Source organism: Giraffa tippelskirchi, chromosome 12 (assembly GCF_054371585.1).
Source record: "Giraffa tippelskirchi isolate mGirTip1 chromosome 12, T2T-mGirTip1v1.2.pri, whole genome shotgun sequence".
Taxonomy (NCBI): domain Eukaryota; kingdom Metazoa; phylum Chordata; class Mammalia; order Artiodactyla; family Giraffidae; genus Giraffa; species Giraffa tippelskirchi.
The window spans coordinates 83,159,027-83,185,917 of NC_137286.1; the positions used below are offsets into that span (position 1 = coordinate 83,159,027).

General features: G+C 40.5%; 1 protein-coding gene across 10 annotated transcripts in view; it reads right to left on the reverse strand.

Annotated features, from left to right (window-relative positions):
- Positions 1-951: 951 nt before the first annotated feature.
- MTRF1 (mitochondrial translation release factor 1) overlaps positions 952-26,891 on the reverse strand; it is a 60,942-nt gene continuing 35,002 nt past the window's right edge. For 6 of the 10 annotated variants that reach the window (XM_081549909.1, XM_081549910.1, XM_081549906.1 and 3 more), the window contains 6 exons: positions 26,397-26,504; positions 18,169-18,341; positions 14,833-14,950; positions 9,780-9,916; positions 6,992-7,090; positions 952-1,692 (listed from right to left, as the gene is read on the reverse strand). In XM_081549909.1, the coding sequence (XP_081406035.1) occupies positions 1,579-1,692; positions 6,992-7,090; positions 9,780-9,916; positions 14,833-14,950; positions 18,169-18,341; positions 26,397-26,504 (749 nt within the window). In that variant the 3' untranslated portion in view covers positions 952-1,578. The remainder of the gene's footprint in view (positions 1,693-6,991; positions 7,091-9,779; positions 9,917-14,832; positions 14,951-18,168; positions 18,342-26,396; positions 26,505-26,891) is intronic. The other 4 variants (XM_081549914.1, XM_081549915.1, XM_081549913.1 and 1 more) reach the window with 1 other exon arrangement.

Consider the following 26,891-nt stretch of genomic DNA (forward strand, 5'->3'; position numbering starts at 1 on the left):
TACAATTGTTATATTATTAATATACAATTAGTGTGATAATACATTGGGCTTCCCTGATGGCTCAGAGAGTAAAGAATCTGCCTGCAATGCGGGAGACCCAGATTGGAAAGAGCCCCTGGAGGAGGGCATGGCTACCCACTCCTGCATTCTTGCCTGGAGAATCCCATGGACAGAGGAGCCTTGTGGGCTACAGCCCATGGAATCGCAGAGTTGGACATGACTGAGCGACTAACATTTTCAATTTTCAGTGTGATAATGGAGTTATAATTTTGTATGAGAATGCCCTTATTCTTAGGATGTGATAAAATATTTAGGAGTCGTGTTATAAGATCAGAAACTAACTTTTAAATAGTCCAGGGATTTCCCTAGCGGTCCAGTGGTTAAGACTCCATGCTGCCAATGCAGGGGGCTTGGGTTTGATCCTTGGTTGAGGAACTGATTCCATATGCTGTGAAGTGCACCCAAAAGATAAAATTAAAAAAAACACAAACTTTTAAATAGTTCAACAACCACTGTATGTGTGTGAATCAGAGAAAGAGAAAAAACAAATATGACAAGATATTAACAATAGTTGAATCTAGAGAGTATAGTATTCATTGAACTGGTTCTTTAAAATTATTTGTAAAACTTTTCTGAGTATTTGATTTTCAAAATAAAAATTTCAGAAAAATTTCCCTCTCATCTTTATTTCCAAATAATTCAATTGGTCTTAAAACTCTATTTTAACCAGTCTTTTCTGGCATATATTTCCTTTCTGAGGAACTGTCTAAAATAACAACCACTCCCTTTTTTACTCAAAAAACTTCCCAAGAACGATTACTACATACAGTGTGCCACTCTGAATTAGGGTTGGTGACATATTTTGGTTCCCTGTTCAGCCGGAAGCTCTGTAAGGTAAGGACTAGGTTTTATATGTCACAGCACAAAATCGGCCCCAGTGAATCACTCATATTACACCATTTGTGAAGTTTATTAAGTCAGAACAATAAGAAGCAGAAGCCAGAGAGCCTGCTTTAAATACAGACTTGTAGTTTGCACAGTACAGAGTCCATTCAGCTCTCCCAGAGCCCGACCATCTGTATACGAGTGCTCATCGTTATCGATTCATATTCTTCACAACTTTTATTTATTTATTTAAAAGTAGTAGTTTAAGTCCTAACACTGACATGAATAACGGTACTTTGTCTTTAAGGAAGTTTATATCCCTAGATTTTACAATGGGCAAAGTCCTGAAGTAATAGATTTAAAATGTATTTAAATTTATAGATGGTTAAAAAAAAAAATGGTATATACAGAGAACAAACGATCTGCTCTAAATCACATAGTCAATTCTCAATACTTTCTCTTTCTGACCATGCATACTTCGGTTCTACTTGAAGAGCTGGATTGTACTTTCCAGGAAACCTAAAATAAACTCTTAGGTCAAGAAACATGACTTGATTCATTAAAAAAATATTTTTGTGAGTACTGTGTATTTTTAGCTGCACTTTAACAACTTTCATAAAGACTTCCTTGCTTCGGTCTGCTTCTTGATGTAGGCCCATTTCATTTCTATAATAATAAATTATAAATCAGACTTTATTTGACTAATTTAAGGTTTTCATCCAAAAATTCAGTAACGGCTTCTTCATCCGCTGATTGAAGCAGTCTCTGAATTAGCTGATCCAAGCACTTCTCCCCACATAAAAATTCCTGGTAAAAGACAGTTACCATGAAAACTAGATTACTAGGAATAAAGGAGAAACACAACAAAGAATTAAGCATTTATGTATTTTGTTTCTTTAAAATCATTATTTAATAGCAACAAAAGATTACTAATCCACAATGTAATGAACACAACTGCTAACTTGGGAGGATTCCCTAGTTAATATTGACTTTTTATGTAAAAAGTGAATCTAAAAAAGTAAACGGAATTATACTTTCTTAAATAGTTTAAATTAGCATTTTAAAATTAGTCAATCTTCCAAATTCAAATTATTTAATCCAGAAGTACTTTATAATAGTTCTGTTTTTTCTTAAATTAGGAACACATTGTCTTTAAAATCTGGAAGTCCTGTGTAATTGAAAAATATTTATGCTGAAATATTTGGGGGACAAGTGTCTTGAGTCCTACAACTTGCTTTCTAGTGGTTCAGCTGCAACCCAAGTGTATACATAGAGAGAAAGAGGAAGTGGAGGAGGAAGAGAAGGCAAGAATAGCAAAATATTAACAAAAGTTGCATCTAGGTCTAGGAATATATATATGAGCTAATCGTTAAACACGTGCTTGAACTGTCAAAATAAAAAGTTGAAGAAAAAACCCCTCTTTTGTTAAATCTCCAAATAATTCCACTGGGTGGAAACTGTTTCAGTTAAGACTTCCCAGCAGTCCTCCCTGAAGTTTCTCTAAGAAATGAGTAAAATAATGACTATGAGCACCTTTCTTGTGTTATAAAGTTTCTGTGTAACAGAGTTGTTGGGATTAGTGATTTAGCAGAGCTTCCTCTTTTGGAAACGCTCAAAATCCAGACATTCACTTAACAGCAATATTTTAATATTCACATTTGGAACACAGACCATTTAAAGTTTAGACGTAGGCATGAACTACTCTTATATTTAGTCTTTCCTGAGTGGTCTTGAAGTTAAATTTCAAATTAAGTGTACACATTTATCTCTCAAATTAAACTGTAGGGGGAAAGATATGCCTTACTATCTTTGTATTCTACAAAACACTAGCATATAGTAAAATGTCGATTAAACTTGATGAAATTTTAAAACTGATTTATATACCATTTTGAACATAATTTGAAAATTGCTTATAAAATTAGTGTGCCCTGTAAGCTCAAATTATTATGATTATTGCCAGTGTGATTTCATCATCTGAAAATTATATTAAAAGGGTCATTACTCTTATTGATAATCACATCACATTTAAAGTTCAATTGGATTAACCAGAGTGCTAGTGACACAAAGATCAAAGATGAGGGAGCTGTAGTTTCCAGCTTTCAGAAGCTTATAATCTAGTGGGAGAGTTAGGTAATACATAAGCATAATACAGTGTAAGAAATTTTTCAAAAAAGGAACATTTTGAATTAGATCTTAAAAAGAGAATAGTATTTCTCCAAATAGAGACAAACAGAGCACATCAGTCAAAAGAAAGAGTATGAAGAGAGGTATGGAAACAGTATCCTGAACACCCAGGGCAAGAGTAGATTTCCAGTGTAACTGGAATACAGGACAGGAGATAGGCTGGTGCTAAGGAATCTGCACAGGGACTTTCAGAAACAGAATAAAAATACAAAATAATATATTACATGATGGTGGTGGTGTTTAGTAGCTAAGTTGTGTCTGACTCTTTTGTGACCCCATGGACTGTAGCTCTCCAGGCCCCTCCGTCCATGGCATTTCTTAGGCAAGAATACTGGAGTGGGTTGCCATTTCCTGACCCACAGAATCTTCCTGGCCCAGGGATCGAACCCACGTCTCTTGTATGTCCTGCTTGCATTGTGATTTACCACTGAGCCCCCAGGGAAGTGGCTCGGATATTACATGGTAATCTGAGCTTACTATCTAGATAAGTAAAAAAAAAAAAAAATTATCTACAAGGGAATTCATAATAAACATATTTCTGGCTGACTTCAGAGAAGCCAAGGGCAGGAATGTACAAGGCTACTGCCACCACCCTGGGAATGAAGCTGAGCCTCAGGTATAAATTGTGTGGGAATTCATACTGATAGGCCTGGGGCCTGGGAGCCTTTGCTGCAGTGCTGCCACGCTTGCAGCACTGGACACACCTCTCCAACAAAATACAGAGAAACTGTATGGGACTAAAAATAACTTGCGTGCATGGGCAGCTGGGGCAAATTGTGGACCCAAAAGATACAAAGAGACCAAAAAACCCAAATGCGACTTTTTGAGGAGCTTGGAGCAAAAAAAACAAAGCTTGCTACTGTGCATACTGCCTGCACACATAACACCACCTAAGGCCCACCAATATAGCTCTCAGGTCCTAAATCATTCAGTCTGCCTAGTTTCCTTCTCTGTCCTGTGTACAGATTTTAATTTTTTTGAAAGATAGGACCAGTACCATTTTATTTAGTGTTGTAGGAAATTTTAGGTTACTTCTTAAAAACAAAAGCAAAGAAATTCAAAATTCCCAAAGTGACAAGGCGGGAGATGAATTCTATAATCCAAAAAGTGCCAGGTGAGCTTTCCATCAGAGGGAGGAAGAGGTCACTTCAGTAGCTCACACAACAGATGCTGAGAAACCACAGGGTTGGGATCGGGGTAGAGACTGGAGGTTAAGCTCTCCGGCCGCCTGAGGCAACAGACCTTGCAGCCTTGAGAGGGACCAAGTGTAAGGGAGTAGGTCTATCAGAGAAGGGGCTCGGGGAGGGAAGACGGTGCCGAATTTTACATCGAGTTGCTTTTGGCCTTCAGTCTGGCAGGTGGCCGAGGGTCGTGGACCCTCCTCCCTCTGTGACCCTCCGAGCCCCCGCCATCAGCAGGGCTGGAAACCACACACGTGTGCCATGCACCTGCCCACACACCCTCCACTCCGGGTCAATGGCTGTTCGTGTGGCGAACGGCAGGCTTTCCTGCTCCTCCATTTTGCTACCTGCGGAGGCTGACAAACAGGAGACACTTTGACTTTCCTGTTTCAAACACACAGCAGGACATCTGTCAAAGTCCAAGGCTGCCCACTCGTGTTCTGGCCTGGAGAACTCCATGGACTGTATAGCCCATGGCGTCACAAAGAATCGGACACGACTGAGTGACTTTCACAGTTCTCTTTATAGGGATATAAATAAATCTAGTAGTGCTACAAAAATACAAGTCGTCTGAGAGGTTTACAGTGGTCCCCAGTACTGTATGTGGGAGGGTATTAAATAAAACAGCTATCAATAATTATAAGCGAATTAGTTCAATCAAGTTACAGTATCACCCTCCAGATTAAAGTGCCCTGATATGAACTAATGTGGGAACAAACAGGATCCTGAGAAGGAATCCTGCACCAGTCACCTTGCCTCTTAACTTCACAAGAATGAGCACAGAGGGGAGTTCTGTGTAGTAACTGCTCTCACCTCAAGACCTGCCCACCCCCTTGGTCTGGGACATTCTCCCCCTAGGAGAGATGTCAGGATCTGATGAGATTCTGTCTCAACTGGGACCAAAAAAAAATGAGCAATATGGAAAACATCCTAATATCAGGTTACCAACAATGAAATTACCTTAAGAGTCTGAGTAGTTTAGTCACTAAGTCACGGACAGAGCGACCCCATAGACTGTAGCCCACCAGGTTCCTCTGTCCATGGGATTCTCCAGGCAAGAATGCCGGAGTGGGTTGCCATTCCCTTCTGCACAGATTTTAATGTTTTACTGCAACAATGTTTTTTTCATACCATTTTCAAACCTTTTCCCTTCACTAATATGGAGCATTTTCTTTCTTTCCCTTTAAGTTGGTTAGTGATTAGTAGAGCATACCAATATGACTGTCCTTGTTCTTTCTGACGCTGGCATGCTAGTTTAGTTAGTAGTAACATATTAGTATTTAGGCCAAGGTCATATATTTTATAATTATACAAACCAGTTAACCTCTGTTTCATGACTGAATACACTGCTGAGCACCTATGTGCGCGTCTAAAAAATATTACTGGTCACAAAAATGGAGCTGACACATGGTAAACCATCACCACTCTAAGAAAAACAACTGAAAAATTATGTTGTAATTAGAACAATATGGCCAAACATGTTTGGGTATTACTACTGTGTGTTTCCTGAGGAAAGGGAAGTTGGTCAATATTTTCTCCTTTTCAACAGGCTATTATGTTCCTATGAAGACAGACTGAAATTGCTGAGAAGACAGAGGAAGTGTCATAAGAAACACAGAAATTTCTAAATATGTTAAAACCATAGATACTTGTTCTGTAAAATCAGGACTTCAATTCTGCATACAGAATGAGACAGAATCAAGTGAAAGAAGCCCGAGGTATCACACGGTAGCAAGGACAAGGATCAAAACCTTCTACCTCCTGCCTTTTCCACGTAGTCCTTTATGGGAACCAGTTTATTTTCCCTTTCAATGGAAGAAAAAAAATTTTTTTCTGTGCTTTGTCATTAGTGGATTACTGTCAATGATCCTGGAGACATGGGATTTAGTTAGGTTAATGTTCAAACCAAACTGACAGGGTCTTTTCCCTGAAAGCATCATTGTAACACCTGAATCTCATGATACATATTGTGGTAGGCAGAATTCTAAGACGCCTCTTGGCGTCCACACCTTGCAAAATCCCCTTCCTTAAGAGCAGGCAGAAGCTGTGATGGTGATCACTCCAGTGATCAGATGACTAATTAGTTGATGCTTTTCCAGGTGGGGCTGACCTAAACAGGCAATCCCTTAAAAAGGCCATTTCTGCGAGAGTTTCAGTGGGAGAGGGCCCACTGGTGGGACTAGACAGCGTGCAACTGTGGGCGGCCTTTGGGAGCTGAGAGCAGCACACAGATGACGACCAGCAAGAAGATGGGGACTTCAATCCTACAACTCAAGGAAACAGAACTCTGCCAACAACCACATGAGCTCGGAAGAGGACTCCAAGCTCTAGAAAGGCATGCCAGCTGGCCAGCACCTTGATTTCAGCTTTGTGAGACCTAGAGCAGAGAACTCAGCTCTGTCACACCTGGATTTCTGACATACAGTAACTGAGATGATAAATAGGCATTCTTTTAAGACAATAAATTTGCAGTTACTTGTTATACGGCAATAGAAAACTGATAGACGTATACTGAAAATCCACTGATACACTGTGATTGCATAACAGAATTTTGAATTAAAAGACAGCTTTTCCATATTGGCATAGAGTATATTTCTTATCAGCAAACTAAGAAAAATGTTTGCAGATTTGGGGTACTAACATAAACTATCTCAGTTACATGGTAATATTTCAAAGATTACTCTAGAATTTGTACTTTCTTCAAAAATCAAAGGCATATGAAACATACTCAGTGTTATTACCTTAATATTTCGAACTTCATACGCTATCCTGTGGTCCGTGACTCTATCCTGGGTGAAATTATATGTCCGGATTCTCTCTGACTGGGCTCTTGTTCCCACCTGTGCCATGACAAAAAGCAATTCATATTTTAACTTTATCGTTATCGTTATCACAATGGAAAAAGTGCTTGCAAATTACTTTTCTATTTTAACAGTTTAATTATTTTCTAAATTCAAAGCTACAAAGTGGCCAGGAATAAGAATGGGCAGAACTTACTGTCTCAGACTATAGGTTTGTAAAGCTTAGTTATGGGAGAAGAATGAATGTTTCTTTGGTATGTCAAACTTCAAATATTTAAAACCAAATTATCTTTCTATATCATTCAGTTCTTCCCTGTGGTTTCTGTAAATGACCCCACAATGTTCCTTTTGATCTAAGTAGGGAACTTGACATCCTACGCACTTTGACAGACATTTCATGGGGACTGACTGTCTGCCAGGCTTTGATACAGACACTGAAAGGACCTTCAACTCATCTCGTCCTCTAAGTCCCCAGTTCCAATGGTTTCAAGGGTCTTTTATTATATCCTGCCCTTGCCATTTTTATTCAAGGGCTCACTACTTTCACTACATTCCTGTAAAAATCTCCTGATTAATCTTCCATTTCTCTGTTTACAGTGAGTTGCCCTGCTTAGTCTTCCTAAAGCACAGTGTTTGGGGTTTTTTTTTTTGTCAATTTCCTTCTTTGGCTCCTTGAGTACTAAGCACTCACAACTCAACTCAGCATTCAGTTGTACTTCATAACATGGCCAACTTTCCCAATATTATTTCTGAAAATATGTGAACCTCAAAGATACCACTTAGTATGCCATTTCATTATGTGCAAGTCTGTTAACTCAGCTAAAACATCACCTCAAGGGACGCGCTTCCTAGCACTCTTGTACTGTCTCTACTTTTCTGGTCCCAACATAAAAAATATGTTATCTTCCTCCTTCGAAACCCCAGGCACTTGGAATCTTCTTCACGGCACACCAGTCTACCTTATGCAGTGGTTATTCGTAGTCCAGTCGGCTCATCGGCCTCCCTCCCTCACATACAAGGCACACAATACCCTGTCTCGCTCACTTTCACTTTTGATTTGACAATTTATTGTATTATTTATTTTTTATTGAAGCATAGTTGATATACAATGTAAGTTACAAGTATATCACTTTCCCTTTTTAAGATAAAAAAAAGACAGTCCTACAACTTACAAAGCAAACAATATGAAACTAAGCTCTTAAGTATGGCTGAGCATCTAGGAAATTGTTGAAAGATTCCAAAGCCTAACCTAACAAATACTAAATTATGGGTAATGTATTTTTAAAACATTCCCCAGGCCATCCATTCTGCAACCAGCCAGGTCTGGAAACCACTATCCCAAAATACTATATTAGTGTCTAGGATCCCAACCAGATCAGTTATATCAGAATCTCAGCATCTACAAAGCTCTTCAGGTGCCAAGTGGAGCCAGGGTTCAGAACATGGCACACTGCCTTCCATAGAAAAGCTCCTGTATATATTGGCAGAAGAAAAACCCCTAAGCATTAGAGACACCTACTAAAAAACTTCACACAGATGGACAAAGGGAGGCAAGAAGGTCTTTTCTGGCCTTTCAAACCAAACTATGGAAGTAGATACAACCCCCCAAATCTGCAAAGGCCGATCACCAATACTTACTTTGAAAATTACTGTGTGATGCCAGAATGTCAAATGGCAAGTAAAACACAATGTCTGAGACTTCCCTGGTGGTCCAGTGGCTAAAGGCTCTGTGCTCTCAACTCAGGAGGCTCAGGTTCGATCCTTGGTCAGGGAACTAGTTCCCACATACCGCAACTAAGAACCAGTGCAGCCACATAAATATTTTTTAAAAAACCCGATGTCTTTCATTAAATGTGGCAGAGCTGTTAATGTTTAAGATTGATATATTATTTATCCTGTCACTTTTACTATCTGCAAGTTAGTAAGGGAAATGAGAAGGGTAAAAGTGTGAAAGACTAGGGCACTGAGGTGAAAAGAATAATTGATGTTTAGTTTTATACAATCTCATTATCCTAACAGGCCACAAAATCTCCCATATTTACTGAAGTACAACTACCTGCAAATAACACACAAACACAGTTATTTCTGGGTTCCACTGTCTCTTCCAGTTTCTCTCAAAGACAAACTTTACTTTTGCAGAAGTTAAAATCATACAACACTTGGTTTACTTAAAACAATGACATTTATTCATTTTGCTTAAAACTTATCTATGTATATATTTGTACAAATAATAATATAAATGTATATAGTACAAAATTTTAAAAGTAAAAAAGAGTATAAACAAAAAATAAATCTTTTCTATTCTTTGTTCCCAGACTACATCAGAAGCAATCACTATTACCAGTTTTTTTGCATGCCATATATTTTTGATTTCACATAAAATTATAATAAAAGCATAAGTTTTTAAATTAATAACCTGAAAAATCTCTTAATTTCTGAAGAATTGTCTTTTAACTGATTTCCTCTTAAAGATAGCTATGATATTAACACAGAACACAATTGGGAAACAATTTTTAGTTTATACGTATCTCCTCTCCTTATTTGCAAATTGGCATGTCTGAGTTTAGCCATAACCAACCAGTATTAAATTACTGCTATTTACAAACGAACATGTTTTCCAGTGCTCCAAGGTACTTCCACTCAATTAAGAATATTTACTCCATTTTCCTACACGAGATGACGGCTTTCTGTACAGAGCCATTAAGTTATTTCACTCAATAAATCTTACCTGCAGTTTTCTCGCACTTTGTTGCTGACACTTGTCTTTCTCGATAATCTGCTGGTAGAGTCTAGCTCTCAACACACGCAGAGCTATTTCTTTGTTTTTCATCTGTGATCGTTCCTGCTGGCATTCCACTACAAGTCCTGAAAAACAACAGGGATCAGAGGTAAACAGTGTGTGCGCACATCCTCAGTCGCTCAGACGTGTCTGATTCTTTGTGTGACCCCGCGGACTGCAGCCCACCCAGCTCCTCCATCAGTGGGATTTCCCAGGCAAGAATGCTGGAGCAGGTTGCCACTTCCTGCTCCAAGAGATCTTCCTTCAGGGATTAAACAGGTGTCTCCTGCATTGCTGGCAGATTCTTTACCACTGAGCCACCTGGGAAACCCCGCGGTGTCTATTACATCACAATAAAACTGATAAAAAAAGATAAAACTGAGGAACGTTTTAAAGGGGGAAAGGTTAATCAGGAAAAGAATGAAAAACATTTTAGATGAAGCACACTCCAGAAACTATACGTGAGTTATGATGATAATTGCTGTAGACGGCTCTTTAGATTCTGATATCTAAATAAGGTGTTTCAATTTACAATACAAATACACATTTATTGAAAAACATCTGCATTTATATAGACCCAGGTGGTTCTAACAAAACATGGTCCACTGGAGGAGGGAATGGCAACACTCCAGTATTCTTGCCTCAAGAACCTCACGAACAGTATGAAAAGGCAAAAGGATATGACACGGGAAGATGAGTCCTCCAAGTCAGAAGGTGTCCAATATGCTACTGGGGGCGAGCAGGGGACAATTACTAATAAGCTCCAGAAAGAATGAAGAGACTGAACAAAAGGGGAAATGATGTTCAGTTGTGAATGTGTCTGGTGGTGAAAGTAAAGTCTGATGCTGTAAAGAACAATATTGCATAGGAACCTGGAATGTTAGGTCCATGAATCAAGGTAAATTAGACATGGCCAAGCAGGAAATGGCAAGAGTGAACATCGACATCTTAGGAATCAGTGAACTAAAATGGACGGGAATGGGCGAATTTAATTCAGATAACCATTATAACTACTACTGTGGGCAAGAATCCCTTAGAAGAAATGAAGTCGCCCTCATAGTCAACAAAACAGTCTGAAATGAAGTACTTGGGTGTAATCTTGAAATGACAGAATGGTTTTGGTTGGTTTCCAAGGCAAATCATTCAACATCACAGTAATCTTAGTCTCTACCCCAACCCCTAATGCCAAAGAAGCTGAAGTTGAACAGTTCTATGAAGACCAACAAGACTTTATAGAACAACACCAAAAAAGTCTTTTTTATCATAGGGGACTGGAATGCAAAGTAGGCAGTCAAGAGATACCGGGAATATAGAAAATTTGGCCTTGGAGTACAAAATGAAGCAGGATCAAGGCTAACAGAGTTTTGTCAAGGGAACACACTGGTCATAACAAATATCCTCTTCCAACAACACAAGAGACAACTCTACACATGAACATCACCAGATGGTCAATAATGAAATCAGATCGATTATATTCTTTGCAGCCAAAGATGGAGAAGCCCTATACAGTCAGCAAAAACAAGACCGGGAGCTGACTGTGGCTCAGATCATGAGCTCCTTATTGCAAAATTCAGACTTAAATTGAAGAAAGTAGAGAAAACCACTAGGCCATTCAGATATGACCTAAATCAAATCCCTTATGATTATGCATGGAGGTGACCAATACACTCAAGGGATTAGATCTGGCAGACAGAGTGCCTGAAGAACTATGGATGGAGGTTCAGAACATTCTACAGGAGGTGGTGATCAAAACTATCCCAGAGAAAAAGAAATGCAAGAAGGCAAAGTGGTCGTCTGAGGAAGCTTTACAAATAGCTGAGAAAAGAATAGAAGTGAAAAGCAAGGGAGAAAGGGAAAGATACACCCAACTGAATGCAGAGTTCCAGAGAGTACCAAGGAGAGGTAAAAGCCTTCTTAAGTGAACAATGCAAAGAAATACAGGAAAACAATAGAATGGGAAACACTAGAGAATTCTTCAAGAAAACTGGAGATATCAAGGGAAGCTTTCATGCAAGGATCATCACAATAAAGGACAGAAAAGGTAAGGACCTAAAAGCAGCAGAAGAGATTAGAAAGAAGTGGCAAAAATACACAGACAAACTATATAAAAAAGGTTTTAATGACCTGGAAAACCATGATGGTATGGTCACTAATCTAGAGTCAGACATCCTGGAGTGTGAAGTCAATTGAGCCTTAGGAAACATTACTATGAACAAAGCTAGTGGAGGAGATGGAATTCCAGCTGAACTAGTTCAAATCCTAAAAGATGATGCTGATAAAAGTGCTGCACTCAATATGCCAGCAAATTTGGAAAACTCAGCAGTGGTCACAGGACTGGAAAAGGTCAGTCTTCATTCTAATCCCAAAGAAGGGCAATGCCAAAGAATGTTCCAACTATCAGACAACTGCACTCATTTCACATGCTAGCAAGGTAATGCTCAAAATCCTTCAAGCTAGGCTTTAATAGTACATGAACCGAGAATTTCTGGATGTACAAGCTGGATTTAGGAAAGGCAGAGGAACCAGAGATCAAATTGCCAACATTCCATGGATCACAGGAAAAGCAAGGGAATTCCAGGAAAACATCTACTTCTGTTTCACTGACTACACTAAAGCCTTTGACTGTGTGGATCACAAGAAACTGTGGAAAATTCTTCAAGAGGTGGGAATACTACACCACCGTACCCCTCTTCTGAGAAACCTGTATGCAGGTCAAGAAGCAACAGTTAGAAATGGACATGGAACAACAGATTGGTTCGAAATTGGGAAAGGAGTACTTCAAGGCTGTATATTGTCACCCTGCTTATTTAAATTCTATGTGGAGTGCATCATGTGAAATGCTGGACTGGATGAATCACAAGCTGGAATCAAGATTGCTGGGAGAAATATCAATAACCTCAGATATGCAGATGACATCACCCTTATGGCAAAAAGTGAAGACAAACTAAAAAGCCTCTTGATGAAAATGAAAGAGGAGAGTGAAAAAGTTGGCTTAAAACTCAACATTCAAAAAACTAAGATCATGGCATCTGACCCCATCATTTCACGGCAAATAGAAGGGGAAAAATTGGAAACAGTGTCAGACTTTATTTTCTTGGGCTCCAAAATCACTGCAAAGTGACTGCAGCCGTGAAATTAAAAGACTCTTGCTCCTTGGAAGGAAAGCTATGACAAACCTAGACAGTGTATTAAAAAGCAGAGACATCACTTTGCCAACCAAGGTCCGTAGAGTCAAAGATTATGGTTTTTCCAGTAGTCATGTACAGATGTGAGAGCTGGACAAAAAAGACTGAGCACCAAAGAATTGATGCTTTTGAATTGTCATGTTGAAAAAGACTTGAGAGTCTCCTGGACAGCAAGGAGATCCAACCAGTCAGTCCTAAAGGAAATTAGTCCTGAATATTCATTGGAAGGACTGTCGTTGAAGCTGAAGCTCCAGTACTTTGGCCACCTGATGGGAAAAGCTGACTCACTGGAAAAGACCCTGATGCTGGGAAGGATTGAAGGCGGGAGGAGAAGGGGGGCGACAGAGGATGAGATGGTTGGATGGCATCACCAACACAATGGACATGAGTTTGAGCAAACTCTGGGAGATAGCAAAGGACAAGGAAGAAAGGCAGGCTGCAGTCCATGGGGTTGTAAAGAGTTGGACACGACTTAGTGACTAAACAAAAACAAAATGCAGTTGAAACCCATGTTGTTCAAGGGTCAATTGTATATTCCACATAGGGAAGAATATACATAATGTAAAAGAATATATATGTACCACGCAGCTTAAATAGAATATTGCTGAAAGTGAAAGTCACTCAGTTGTGTCCGATTCTTTGCTACTCCATGGACTATACAGTCCATGGAATTCTCCAGGCCCCAATACTGGAGTGGGCTGTCTTTCCCTTCTCCAGGGGATCTTCCCAAGCAGGGACCGAATCTAGGTCTCCCACACTGTAGGCAGATTCTTTACCAGCTGAGCCACAGAGAATATTTCTAAATGCCCTTTAAACCTCCCATTTGCCCCCTTCCAAACAAGAAGCTATGTCATGCCTCCCAGAAGTAACCACTACCTAGAATTTTAAAATAACTGTTTCCTTGTATTTCTTTATATTTTAACATATATGTATAGGCTTTTATGAAGCACCATAATGAGGAAACCCAGAAATTGGGGTTGACCATTTGGGGACTAGAAACAGAAAGTCTATATAACAACCACATTTTCAAGTGCCCTCCCTCAACCTGTAGGAGGCAGGAGGTACAGTCTTTAGAGAATGAAATAAGGAAAGTTCCAGACTTGAGTCTTCAAAACTACAAAGGAAGGCAAGTGTGAGGCACAAGACTGAAAAACGAGAGGATTAAGTAAAAGTTTGCTTATTGAATAGGGAGACCTTGACTTTACTGTCAGGTGTGTCCTGGGCGAGCCTTCTTAGGAGAAAACTACCCAAGAGAAAAAGATCTACAAATGCTGACATTTCAGGGGCCCTAATAAAAAAAAAGCTGATTCACTCCCCGACTGTTGAAACTTATTACTGGATAAGTGGCGCCCATGCACTGAGAGTGTTTAGAACCTCACTCTTATATGTATACACACAGCCAAGGAGGTACTTTGTCCAAACAGAAGGGAATATGAACACACTGGAGACTTTGAACCCACGACTCGGTATCACTTTTTTTTTTTAGAAAGTCTTTTATGTATGTACTTATTTAGGTATTTATTTGGCAGCTCCAGGTCTCACTTGCAGCACGAGGGATCTTTCATCGTGGCATGCAGTATCTCTTAGTTGTGGCATGTGGGATCTAGTTCCCTGACTAGGGATTGAGCTCGGGCCCTCTGCAATGGGAGAGTGTGGAGTCTTAGCCTCTGGACCACCAGGGAAGTCCCTCCAGTGTCACCTTTAAAGGGTTTGTGCCAGCAAACAGACACTAACATAAAACTCTTTCTAAATGCTGAACAGTTTTATAAGATGTGAAAAAAAGAGTTACAAGTACAAAGGCAAAAGGACTGGCTCACCTGTGGGGATGTGGACGAGCCTGACAGCACTGTCAGTTGTATTGACATGCTGCCCTCCTGCTCCTTTGGCTCGAAATGTATCTATTCGCAAGTCCTTAGGGTCCACTTTCACATCTACCTGGAACCAAAAGCACAGCATGAGTAAATTCCATACTCAACAAATACTTAAATATTAAATTGATCCCAAGGTCTTTCAAATAAACTGTACTGTTTTAAATCACAGCCATTTGACTAAGAGGTGAAATAACTTATAACAAAGAAAGAACCATAAACACCCTATTCCAACAGATGCTATTTTTAACAGATTAATGAGACCACTATGAGAACACTGAGTTACATAATCTTTCAAAAGTTTTATTATCTATCATCCCACAAAGCTATATTAGATACAAAATATCTTTTTTTAAAAAGGTAGAAGACATGAATAGACATTTTACCAAAGAAGATGCTCAAGTGGCCAACAGGCACATGAAAAGATGCTCCACATCATTAACCATCAGAGAAATGCAAATCAAAACCACAGTGAGGCATCACCTTGCACCTGTCAGAATGGCTTATCATCAGAAAGAATGGCTATCATCCAATGTCAGGGAGGATATGGGGAAAGGGAAACCCTTGTACATTGTTGGTGGGAATATAAATTGGTGCATCACTGTGGAAAGTAGCATGGAAGATTCTCAAAAAACTAAAAATAAAACTAACATATCCAGCAATTCCACTCCTGGGTATGTATCTGAAAATAAAATCCTTAACTCAAAGAGATATATTCACCCCAATGTTCACAGCAGCATTGTTTATAACAGCCAAGATACGTAAGCAACCTAAGTATCCGTGAATGGATAAAGATGTGACACACACACACACACACACATACACTCACACATACACACACACATACACACACACACACACACACACACTGGAATACTGCTCAGCCAGAAAAAATGAAATTTTGCAATTTGCAATAACATAAATGAACTTGGAGGGTACTGTGCTTAGTGAAATAAGTCGAACAGAGAAAGACAAATATGTATAGTATCACTTATATATGGAGTCTAAAAATTAAGACACACTAGTGCATATAATAAAAAAAGAAATGGACTCAAACTAGTGCTCACCAGTGAGGAGAGGAAAGGGGGAGGAGAGGAATAGATGTAGGGGAGTAAGAAGTACAGACTATTATGTATAAAATAAATGAACTATAAGGATATATTATACAGCACAGGGAAGAAAGCCAATATTTTATGATAACTATAAATGGCGTATAACCTTTCAAAATAGTGAATCACTATGTTGTACACCTGAAACATAATGTAAATCAACAATACCTCAATTTTTTCAAAAAGAAAAATAATAGTGATTATATCTTATTGAACTTAAAAAATGAATCTGTAAGTCTATAATGAAGTCACAAACATACAAAATTCAATATATGAGTTTATAATGAGGTAAAATAAAAATGGAAAGAGAAGCAAAAGAAAGGAGGAGAGAAGGTAGTGGGGAGGGAAGTTTTTCACAGTAAAGAATGCCAGTTAATACATGAAGCAGGAATGATGAAATTAGAAAATCATCATTTTGAAATACCAAACTAAATAACTAATTCAGGCAAAGATCACTACTGGATGTTAAAGACCATGGAAGAAAAGTTGTTGGGAATAGGATACATTACCCTAGAGATTACTTATATTACTATATTATTATATTACTTAGATTACTCCCTTATTATAAAGGGAGAAATATACTTTCACAATCAGGATTTTTTTTTGTGGTCACCAACTTCACTAAATGCTCAAAGTGATCCTCACTAAAAGTGGGGCAATCTGATATTCTATGACTTGTGATGAGATGCAACATGAATATAACTACACCTGCGAAGTATTCTTGCTCTAAATGTATAACCTGAATAGAATGAAATATTTAAATACAACTTTTCATGGAATGCAGGAGATGAAGGAACAAGTTAAAGAGTGTTACAAGGAAACAGTCAGACGAATCCAGAATGTGGAACATTCTACAAGACAAAAGGTCTAGACTCTTCAAAACGACAATGTCATTAAAAAAAACAAAAAGGTTGGAAGACTGTTCCAGGCATAAAGAGTTATAACAAACTGCAATAAGTGAAACCTGATAGCATTCTGGTTTAAGAAAATAGCTATAAGGTTCCTTTTTGATGACTGAGGAAACTATTAACTGGACTAAGTATTAATTGTGATATTGTGATTTATGGTAAGAAATATATATTGGTCTTTGTTCAGTTCTCAGCAGAGAGCTCCTAAAACCCTTGGATATTTTCCTAAGTGATAAGAATGACAAAGGTGTCTTTTATTATTCATAGCAAGCCCCTGTGAACCACATTTGACTTTATGTTAATAGGTGATATTTTGGAATCCCTGGATAACCACAGCATGGGAACTGATGGCCAGAGGAACCAAACACAGGACTAGGGCTGGAGCTTCTCCACTCCAGTCTCCAGCGAGGGAGAGGGGCTAGAGGTTGAATTAATCCCCAAAGTCTACTGATTTAACCAATCATGTCTGCGTATGGAGACCCTATAAAAGCCCCCCAAGCACAGGGTTCAGAGCACTTCCAGGCTGGTGAACACGTGATGCTGCAGGCAGGGTTGCGAGCCTGGAGAGGGTATGGAAGCCCTACACCTCTTTGTGTTCTATGAGTTTCTTCCATCTGGACCTTCCTGAGTTATATTTTTTGTAATAAAGCAGTAGTCTAGTAAGTATGAGCTTCCCAGGTGGCTTAGTGGTAAAGAATTCGCCTGCCAATGCAGGAGACGTGAGTTCAATCCCTGGGTTGGGAAGATCCCCTGGAGAAGGGCATGGCAACCCGCTCCAGTATTCTTGCCTGGAGAATTCCACGGAGAGAGGTCCATGGGGTCACAGAGAGTCGGACACGACAGCATGCACGCGCTAGTAAGGACATTTTTTCCTGTGTTCCGTGAGCCCCTTTAGTAAATTACTGAGACTAAGGAGGGGGTCACGGGACCCTCCAGATGAATAACCAGCTGGTCAGGAACACAGGAGACAGCCTGGTCTTGCGTCTGGCTCTGACGTGGGAGGGGCGGCTGTCCTGTGGGGCTGAGTCCAGCTTGTGGAACCTGACGCCACCTCCCCTCGTAGACGGTGTCAGAGGTGAGCTGAACTGTAGGACAGTCGCGTGCTGTCCACAGAGAATGGAGGAATTGCTTCGTGGGGGGAAAGAACTTCACACGTTTTGGGTGCAGAAGCATTCTCTAAGTAGACAGACGCACAGGAGCTTTTCGTGGACGGTGCAATTCCGGCTGATCTTCACAGATAACGGTTCAGGGATCCTGCAGGGGGTTACCTCATCTGGGTGGGGGAGGACAATCACCGACATCGTTCCCGTGTGAATACGCTGCATCCGGGATGACAGCCCCACCTCGGGGATGCGCTGAACCCGGTGAATCCCGCCTTCGTACTTCAAGTGCTTATACACATTATCACCGGAAATTCGGGCCGCTGCGTGATGTAGACCACCTATGAAAAAAATGGTCCAGCATAATAAATTCTATTTCGAAAGGGATCAGGAGCTTAAATGGCCTTCATGAAAGGCCTCTGTGAGCACAGAGCCTGAGATGAGAACGTAAAGTAGGTCCAAAAAGACATTTTCCCAATGCAAGTGTATTAATATGTAATAGAAAACATACCAAAATATTGTTTATGGTTATCTCTGGAGAACAGAATAACAGCATGTTTTTCATCTCAGTTTTTCTGTTGCAAAGTTTTATATGATGAACAAATTTCACTTTTATAAAAATAGTATTAGAAAAAAAAGAATACTGGGACATTTTCTGCATTGAATCTATGCGATCTTACGCTAATTTGGTGCCATATTTAATGACCAACCTCGACAGCATATTGAAGAGCAGAGATATTGCTTTTTTAACAACGGTCCATCTAGTCATGGCTATGGTTTTTCCAGTGGTCATGTATGGACGTGAGAGTTGGACTATAAAGAAAGCTGAGCGCCAAAGAATTGATGTTTTTGAACTGTGGTGCTGGAAAAGACTCCTGAGAGTCCCTTGGACTGCAAGGAGATCCAACCAGTCCATCCTAAAGGAGATCAGTCCTGGGTGTTCATTGGAAGGACTGATGTTGAAGCTGAAACTCCCAATATTTTGGCCACCTGATGCGAAGACCTGACTCATTTGAAAAGACCCTGATGCTGGGAAAGATTGAGGGCAGGAGGAGAAAGGGATGACAGAGGATAAGATGGTTGGATGGCATCACCGACTCAGTCGACATGGGTCTGGGTGGACTCCGGGAGTTGGTGATGGACAGGGAGGCCTGGCATGCTGTGGTTCACTGGGTTGCAAAGAGTCGAACACGACTGAGCGACTGAACTAAACTGAACTGATAAGAGTGCTCAGTAACACAGCAATTTGATAATGATGCATAATTCTGTAGGTCCTCCCAAGCTTTCAAGAATCTATTGAAATTCAATTCTTGCTTGTCTGTGAAGCGGAAAAATAAGCACAATGCCTAAGCTAGCTTCTTATTGAACATATGTTTTTAAAAAAATCTTTTTATTGTAAAATAATATACAGATGTAGAAAACCACATGAATAAAATGCATGGTTCAAGATTAAGAAAAGGAACTTTATCAGGTACCAGCAAAGCCCTCCCATAGATCCACCTTTCCTACTATCCCCTCCCTTTGTCAGGTAACCAGTATTTTTTATTCCCTTCTTTATTATAATCTTATTACCTAATGTGCTGCCCTAGGCACTACAGGCTAGTCTTGTCCATTTAAAAAAGTTGATATGTCTTTCAAATCTCAGTCTATAAGTTCATCACCCATCTCAAGTTATCCATTGAGGAACCAAGGCTGTTGACATATAGAAATTTCCCACAGCCTGGTTTTGCTGACTGCATACTCTTGGCATGCTTCAATCTCTTTTCTGCCCTCTGTACTGGCTGCTACTGGGCAGCTGGATCCAGAAACTAGATTGAACTCTTTGGCAAGACAACAGGAGACACACAATGTCTGGCTGTCTCTGTTTTCATGGTTTTGACAGCGCTTGATGCTTCACATACCACAGAGGTTGTAAAAGGGTGATAGTCCAATTCTATGGGCTTCCCTTGTGGCTCGGCTGGTAAAGAATCCGCCCTCAATGCAGGAGACCTGGCTTCGATCCCTGGGTTGGGAAGACCCCCTGGAGAAGGGAAAGGCTACCCACTTCAGTATTCTGGCCTGGAGAATTCCATGAACTGTATAGTCCATGGGATCGCAAAGAGTTGGACATGACTGAGTGACTTAAAAAAAAAAAAAGACCTATATTCAGCCATTTCTCCAAGAAGCCCTGGTTCCTTTCAGACGAAAATAATATTTCAATGTTTTCAATATTTGGGAACTAGGGAGAAGGCAATGGCACCCCACTCCAGTACTCTTGCCTGGAAAATCCCATGGACGGAGGAGCCTGGTAGGCTCCAGTCCATGGGGTCGCTAGGAGTCAGACACGACTGAGCAACTTCACTTTCACTTTTCCCTTTCACGCACTGGAGAAGGAAATGGCAACCCACTCCAGTATTCTTGCCTGGAGAATCCTAGGGACGGCAGAGCCTGGTGGGTTGCCGTCTGTGGGGTCACACAGAGTTGGACACGACTGAAGTGACTTAGTAGCAGGGATATTCACTAATACTGGGTTGGTCATTGTCTCCAGACCTTTTCAAGGGACAGAGATAGGAAATACCTCATGAGTTTACAGAGATGTTGAGAAACAATTCCTTATCAGCTTCTTGCATTTCTGCACATCTTGTAAACGAGGACCTGCCTGCCCTTTTGTTCCAGAATATCTTTTTAAGTGTGTTTGTTTAGTGAAGAGCTTTGGAGATAATGTCTCCCTCTAGAGCATAGGACAAGTGCCTGCCAATGTAGGAGACACGGATTCCATCCCTGGCCGGGAAGATCTCACATGCCACGGAGCAGCTAAGCCACAGCTACTGAGCCTGTGCTTTAGAGCCAGGGAGCCACAGCTACTGAAGCCCACACGTCTTAGAGCCCAAGCTCTGCAACAAGAGAAGCCACCGCAACTAGAGAGTAGCCCCTGCTCACTGCAACTAGAGAAAAAGCCCATGCAGTCCACCCAGCACAGCCAAGAAAAAGATTCCATCTTCCGAAGCAGGGGACACGGGTTTGATCCCTGATCAGGGAACTAAGATCCTACACGCTGCAGGGCAACTAAGCTGGCACGCACGGCAATGGGGACTCAGCAAAATAAAATAAAATAGAGCACCCCAAGCTCAGGATTCCTCTCCTGTTTTGAAACCCACCGTGTGGGCAGGTGTCATCTGACCTTCTTCCAGTTGCCTTTTGGGATGTGGAGCTCATGAAACCAGCACAAAAATGCTGATATTCTGGTTACTGCTACTACTGTGAGTCATAAACCATCCTTTGTTTCTGACCCATGAAACTGTGACTTGCTAAATTCCTGTCATGCAAGTAGGATAAAACCTCAGACAACTTATTCTGATAACTGATACTTCTAGTATAAATTAAAGATCACAATGTCTTCTCTAATACTCCTGTATCACTTGCTTTCCATACTGAGAATCTTGGTTCCCAAAGACAGAGAGAATAGCAGAATTAGAATATCTCGTAATTACTCTTCTATTTTATCCCATATTTCACAAACAGTCTCAGAATAACACTACTAGTTCTGCCACCAATACGATTACTAAAAACTTTTTTGCATGTGCTCTTCCCTTTCTCCTCCCCATTTTGCAAATGGTTGAACTCTATACCGTCAGATCTAACAGTCCTTATATACTGTACTTTTTCCTCTTAGTCCTCAATTAGACCTAGTTCTATAGATAATCATGTATTTAATACTCCCCTTTAGGGAAAGTCAAAGTGTTAGTTGCTCAGTCGTGTCTGACTCTTTGAAACTCCATGGACTGTGGCCTGCCAGGCTCCTCTGTCCATGGGATTCTCCAGGCAAGAATACTGCAGTGGGTTGTCATTTTCTACTCCAGGGGATCTTCCCAACCCAGGGATAGAACTCAGGTTTCCTGCATTGTAGGCAGATTCTTTACTGTCTGAGCCACCAGGAAAGCCTGGGAGAAAGACTGACAGTATAAATTTCTGGCATGTATCGACTTTCTCAAGAGGACCCAGTCTTGCCTTTATTCAAGGAGTTTTAGGTCTACAAACTGGCTCAAGTCTGGGAACTGACTAAGGGGCCGTGACTTCTGTTTTTATGACACAGGTTAGACTTTGTTCACTTGACCTAGAACTTTTCTGCTTATATAGATCAAATAAGAATTTAGTAGGCTTCCATTCTTGACTCGCAGGGACACATGTCAACCAGCCAATGCCCTGTCTGCATAAGTCAGCCTATTCCGATTGCTCCTTTTACTCTGCTGTCCATTATGGTAACCGCGCCCACATTGCCTTTGGCCACTGAGTGCCAACACTGCTACCTTGAGATCCAATTGCTCCAACTGCCCTTAGGTTTCCCAATTCATCTACTAGAGTTCCCACTGTCGGGTCTTGGCTGCAGATAAAAGCTACCAGAGAGCTCTTCAGTGACACCAGGGCTCCCCTCATAAATTTATTTCTCAACAATTGTGGTGAAAAGTGTAATCTCTGGACACATTAAATTAACCATCACGTTATTTTTATTTAGTATTTTTTAATGCCTCGATGTGTGGCCTGCAGTATCTTAGCTCACCAACCAGGGATCGAACCCATGCCCCCAGCACTGGGAGCACAGCCTCTTAACCACTGGACCGCCAGGGAAGTCCCAACCACCACATTACTTAATGACCTCTCCCTGAATTCAGCTGGTGAGCAGAAAATAACAAAACATAATTATAAACAGTAATCGGTTGGGAGGGAAGAGAGAATATAATAAATTTCATTTGTTGTTGTTGTTCAGTCGCCAAGTTGTGTCTCTTTTGTGACCCCATGGTCTTCTCCTCATTACAGTAAATAAATAAATTAAATTATATTTTATAATTTTAATGGATAAAGGTTTATTCTTAGGTTTTAATTTTAAAGTTATATGAGTAGAGTATTAATTTTTTTTCCTTTTTTTTTTTTGGTGGGGGGTGAGACATGGTTCTTAGTTCCCCCACTAGGGATTGAACCCAGGCCCACAGCAATGAAAGCAGAGAGTCCCAACCACTGGAATGCCAGGGAAAAGGATTTTTACCTTTTTTTTTTTTTCCTTCTATTTTGTATATATTAATCTGTTTCTTTTTTTTAAAGATTTACTTATTTTATTTATGGCTGTGCTGGGTCTTTGCTGCTGGGCACAGGCCTTCTCCGGTTGCAGGGAGCGGGGGCTACTCTCTCACTGCAGTGCTTGGGCCCCTCATTGCTGTGGTTCCTCTTGTTGTGGAGACAGGCTCTGGGCATGCCGGCTTCAGCAGCTGCAGCTCGTGGGCTCGAGAGCACAGGCTCAGGAGTTGTGGTGCCCGGGCTTAGTTGCTCCGCGGTATGCGAGATCTTCCAGGACCAGGTATTGAAACCATGTCTTTACCACTGAGCCACCGGGGAAGCTCAACTTTGTAGTTTTTAAAATGTCTTTTATTTTATTTTGCTAGGGAGTCAGTGTATCTAAAAGAAAGACTTCCCAACCATTGTTTGTCTGCTCTGTGTCCCTGGAGCAGAATCTCTCCTCCCGATGTCAAGTTCATCTCCCTTTCATTGCTGGAAGTTGAATTCAAAATACACATCTCAGAGATGACACTCTTTCCTTTCTAATGCTGTTTCTGAAGACATTCTTGAAACTCTCTCCTCTCCTGCGTCCACAATATATACTGTCCTCATCCTTTTTCCTGCTTATCTGACTTCTTTTCTTCTTTGCCAACTAGTCTATTTTTCTAAATGTGGCCATTCTCCATGGTTTGGTACCCTCTCTATAGACTCTCCCTCACTCATTCTCTCTCACCATCAGACATCATCTCTGTTCTGTGCTATGCTTAGTTGCTCAGTCATGTCCGACTCTCTGTGACCCCACGGACTGTAGCCCACCAGGCTCCTCTGTCCATAGGGATTCTCCAGGCAAGAATCCTGGAGGGCGTTGCCATGTCCTTCTCCAGGGGATCTTCCCAACCCAGGAATCAAACCAGGGTCTCCTGCATTGCAGGTGGGTTCTTTACCAGATGAGCAACCAGGGAAGCCCCTATCTCTGTTCTAACAGTGATCAAATATCTCTCCTCAACTCTATTCTCTCACCAAAGCTCTGGTTACACAACTTCAGCACTTACTGGGTATTTCTAAAGGGATGTTCACTATAACAACACACACAATCATGCAAACACCACTTTCACTGTTCCTCCCAAGTGGAGTGTGCCTTTCAATTTCTATTGCGTTTGGCATGAATGAATATCGCAACCGTCTCAGCTAGGAAGACTAGGTCCCTGTGGCTCATTTCCTTTGTGTCAGAATAAACTAACGGTATGTCGTGTGGACTTAAATCTAACCCCAGGACTGCTGTTACTTCTTGTGTGATCTTGGATTAGTTACTTACTCTCTGAGCCTAGATTTTCATCTGTGAAATGGGATTGACGATACCCATCTCACAGGGTTTTAAGGATCAAATGGCCCACACTGCATGCAGGACACAGTCGGGCAACAGCTTCTCTCGTCAGTTACGAGATTTTGCCCCTTCTTCCTCTGAAGGTCTCTCATATGTCTACTCCCAATTCTAACTCTTAGTCACACCTGGTTACTCTAATAACCTCTCAGCCATCTGCCTTAAATCTAGCCTCTTCAATCCATCTTTCACACTGCTGTCAAAATAATCTCAAAACTAATTTTTGGTTACCAAAGGGGAAAGAGGGGCAGAGATTTAGAAGATTTGTATTAACATACATACACTACTATACATAATATGGGCTTCCCTTGTGGCTCAGCTGGTAAAAAATCTGCCTGCCATGCGGGAAACCTGGATTCGATCCCTGCGTTAGGAAGACTTCCTGGAGAAGGGAAAGGCCACCCACTCCAGTATTCTGGCCTGGAGAATTCCATGGACTGTATGTATAGTTCATGAGGTTGCAAAGAGTCGGACATGACTGAGAGACTTTCACTTCACATACAGAAAACCAACAAGGACCTATGGTATAGCACGGAGAATTATGTGTGTGTGTGTGTGTATGAATCACTGTGATATATACCAAAAATTGAAAAAATATTATAAACCAACTATACTTCAATAAAAAAGAAAAAATAATCTTCTTACAATATATATTTATCAAATGATATTCTTATTAACAAACTGTTCAGTAGCTCCCTAATAATTAAGGCTTGTTCAGCTTTCAGTTCAGTTCAGTTCAGTCGCTCAGTTGTGTCCAACTCTTTGCAACCCCATGAAACGCAGCATGCCAGGCCTCCCTGTCCATCACCAACTCCTGGAGTTTACCCAAACCCATGTCCATTGAGTCGGTGATGCCATCCAACTATCTCATCCTCTGTCGTCACCTTCTCCTCCTGCCCTCAATCTTTCCCAGCATCAGGGTCTTTTCAAATGAGTCAGCTCTTCACATCAGGTGGCCAAAGTATTGGGAGTTTCAGCTTCAGCATCAGTCCTACCAATGAACACCTAGGACTGATTTCCTTTAGGATGGACTGGTTGGATCTCCTTGCAGTCCAAGGGACTCTCAAGAGTCATCTCCAACACCACAGTTCAGCTTTCATGTCTGCTGCAAATCTACTCTTTCAAACCTATTTCCTCTCACTTCTTATCACAAATATCCTGATTAACTGGCTTCCTCACTTCTACACATACAGCAAGATGGTCCCCACCATCATGCCATTACTCGGATTGCTCCTCCCCTCTGCTCTCCTGCTCTTCCCCTTTCCTGTCCACTGGCTGTACTTCAATCTGTACCGAGCACACACTTCCTATGCGCGCCACTGGTTTTCATTTCCCTGGATTGTGTCACTTACGTGGATCTTCTTTCCCCACTGTGATCATTTGTGGGTTATTACTCATGGGCCCTCTGTTTACTAAGGTGTATCTTGGTGTAACCAAGCAGATTAAAAACTTCCAGATGGATTAAAAGAATGGAACAAAAAAGAATTATCGGCGGTTCTAATTTAACGTACTTAATGTTTAAAACTTTAAAGATTTGCACTAGTTTCTTACTGTTTATGTTGTCTAAGTTTTTATCAGTCCAGTTTGAGTGGGAGCATCTTGAAACTAAAGATAAATGACTAACTTTTTCTGCATTCCCATAAACATCTAACACATTATAAGTACTTTAGAGTAAAAAGTTTAATACATCTTGGCTTTGAATAACAGAACAATGATTTTCCAGGCAAGGCATTTATCAACTCTCCACAGGGAAAGTTTTTCTAATTCATATATTCCTTCCTAAGAGGATGCTTCTCTCTCTCCCATTCTCTTCTTCTATAGTAAGAATTCTACTGTAGTAAGCCACTTTAATTGATGAGTCCATGTCACAATATATAGTAGATATAGACCACATGTTTTAAAAAACAGGACAACATGGTTCTAATCAAAAGCAGAGAAAAAATAATTTTCAGCATTGTCTATAGACAAAATCCTCAAACACACCTACCATAATCAGCTGGTGTATAATTCAGAAGTTCAAATCTCCAGTGTTTGTAGCTTGAATAATTCTGGTACATATCAAATATTTCTCGGGTAAATTGTTGGCAGATATCACCTAAAAGAAAATTAAAAAATATTCAGTCAGTATGCATTTTCCAAAGAAGACATACAGATGGACAATAGGCACATGAAAACATGTTCAACATCACTAATTATTAGAGAAATGCAAATCAAAACTACAAAGGAGGTATACATTCACACTAGTCAGAATGGCCACCATTAAAAAGTCTACGAATAACAAATGCTGGAGAAGGTGTGGAGAGAAAGGAACCCTCCAACATTGTTGGTGGGAATGTAAACTGTTACAGTCACTATGGAAAACAGTATGGAGGTTCCTTAAAAAACTAAAAATAGAGTTGCCATATGACTCAGCAATCCTATTCCTGGGCATATATCTGGAGAAAACTCTAATAAGAAAAGGCACGTGCACCCCAGTGTTCAT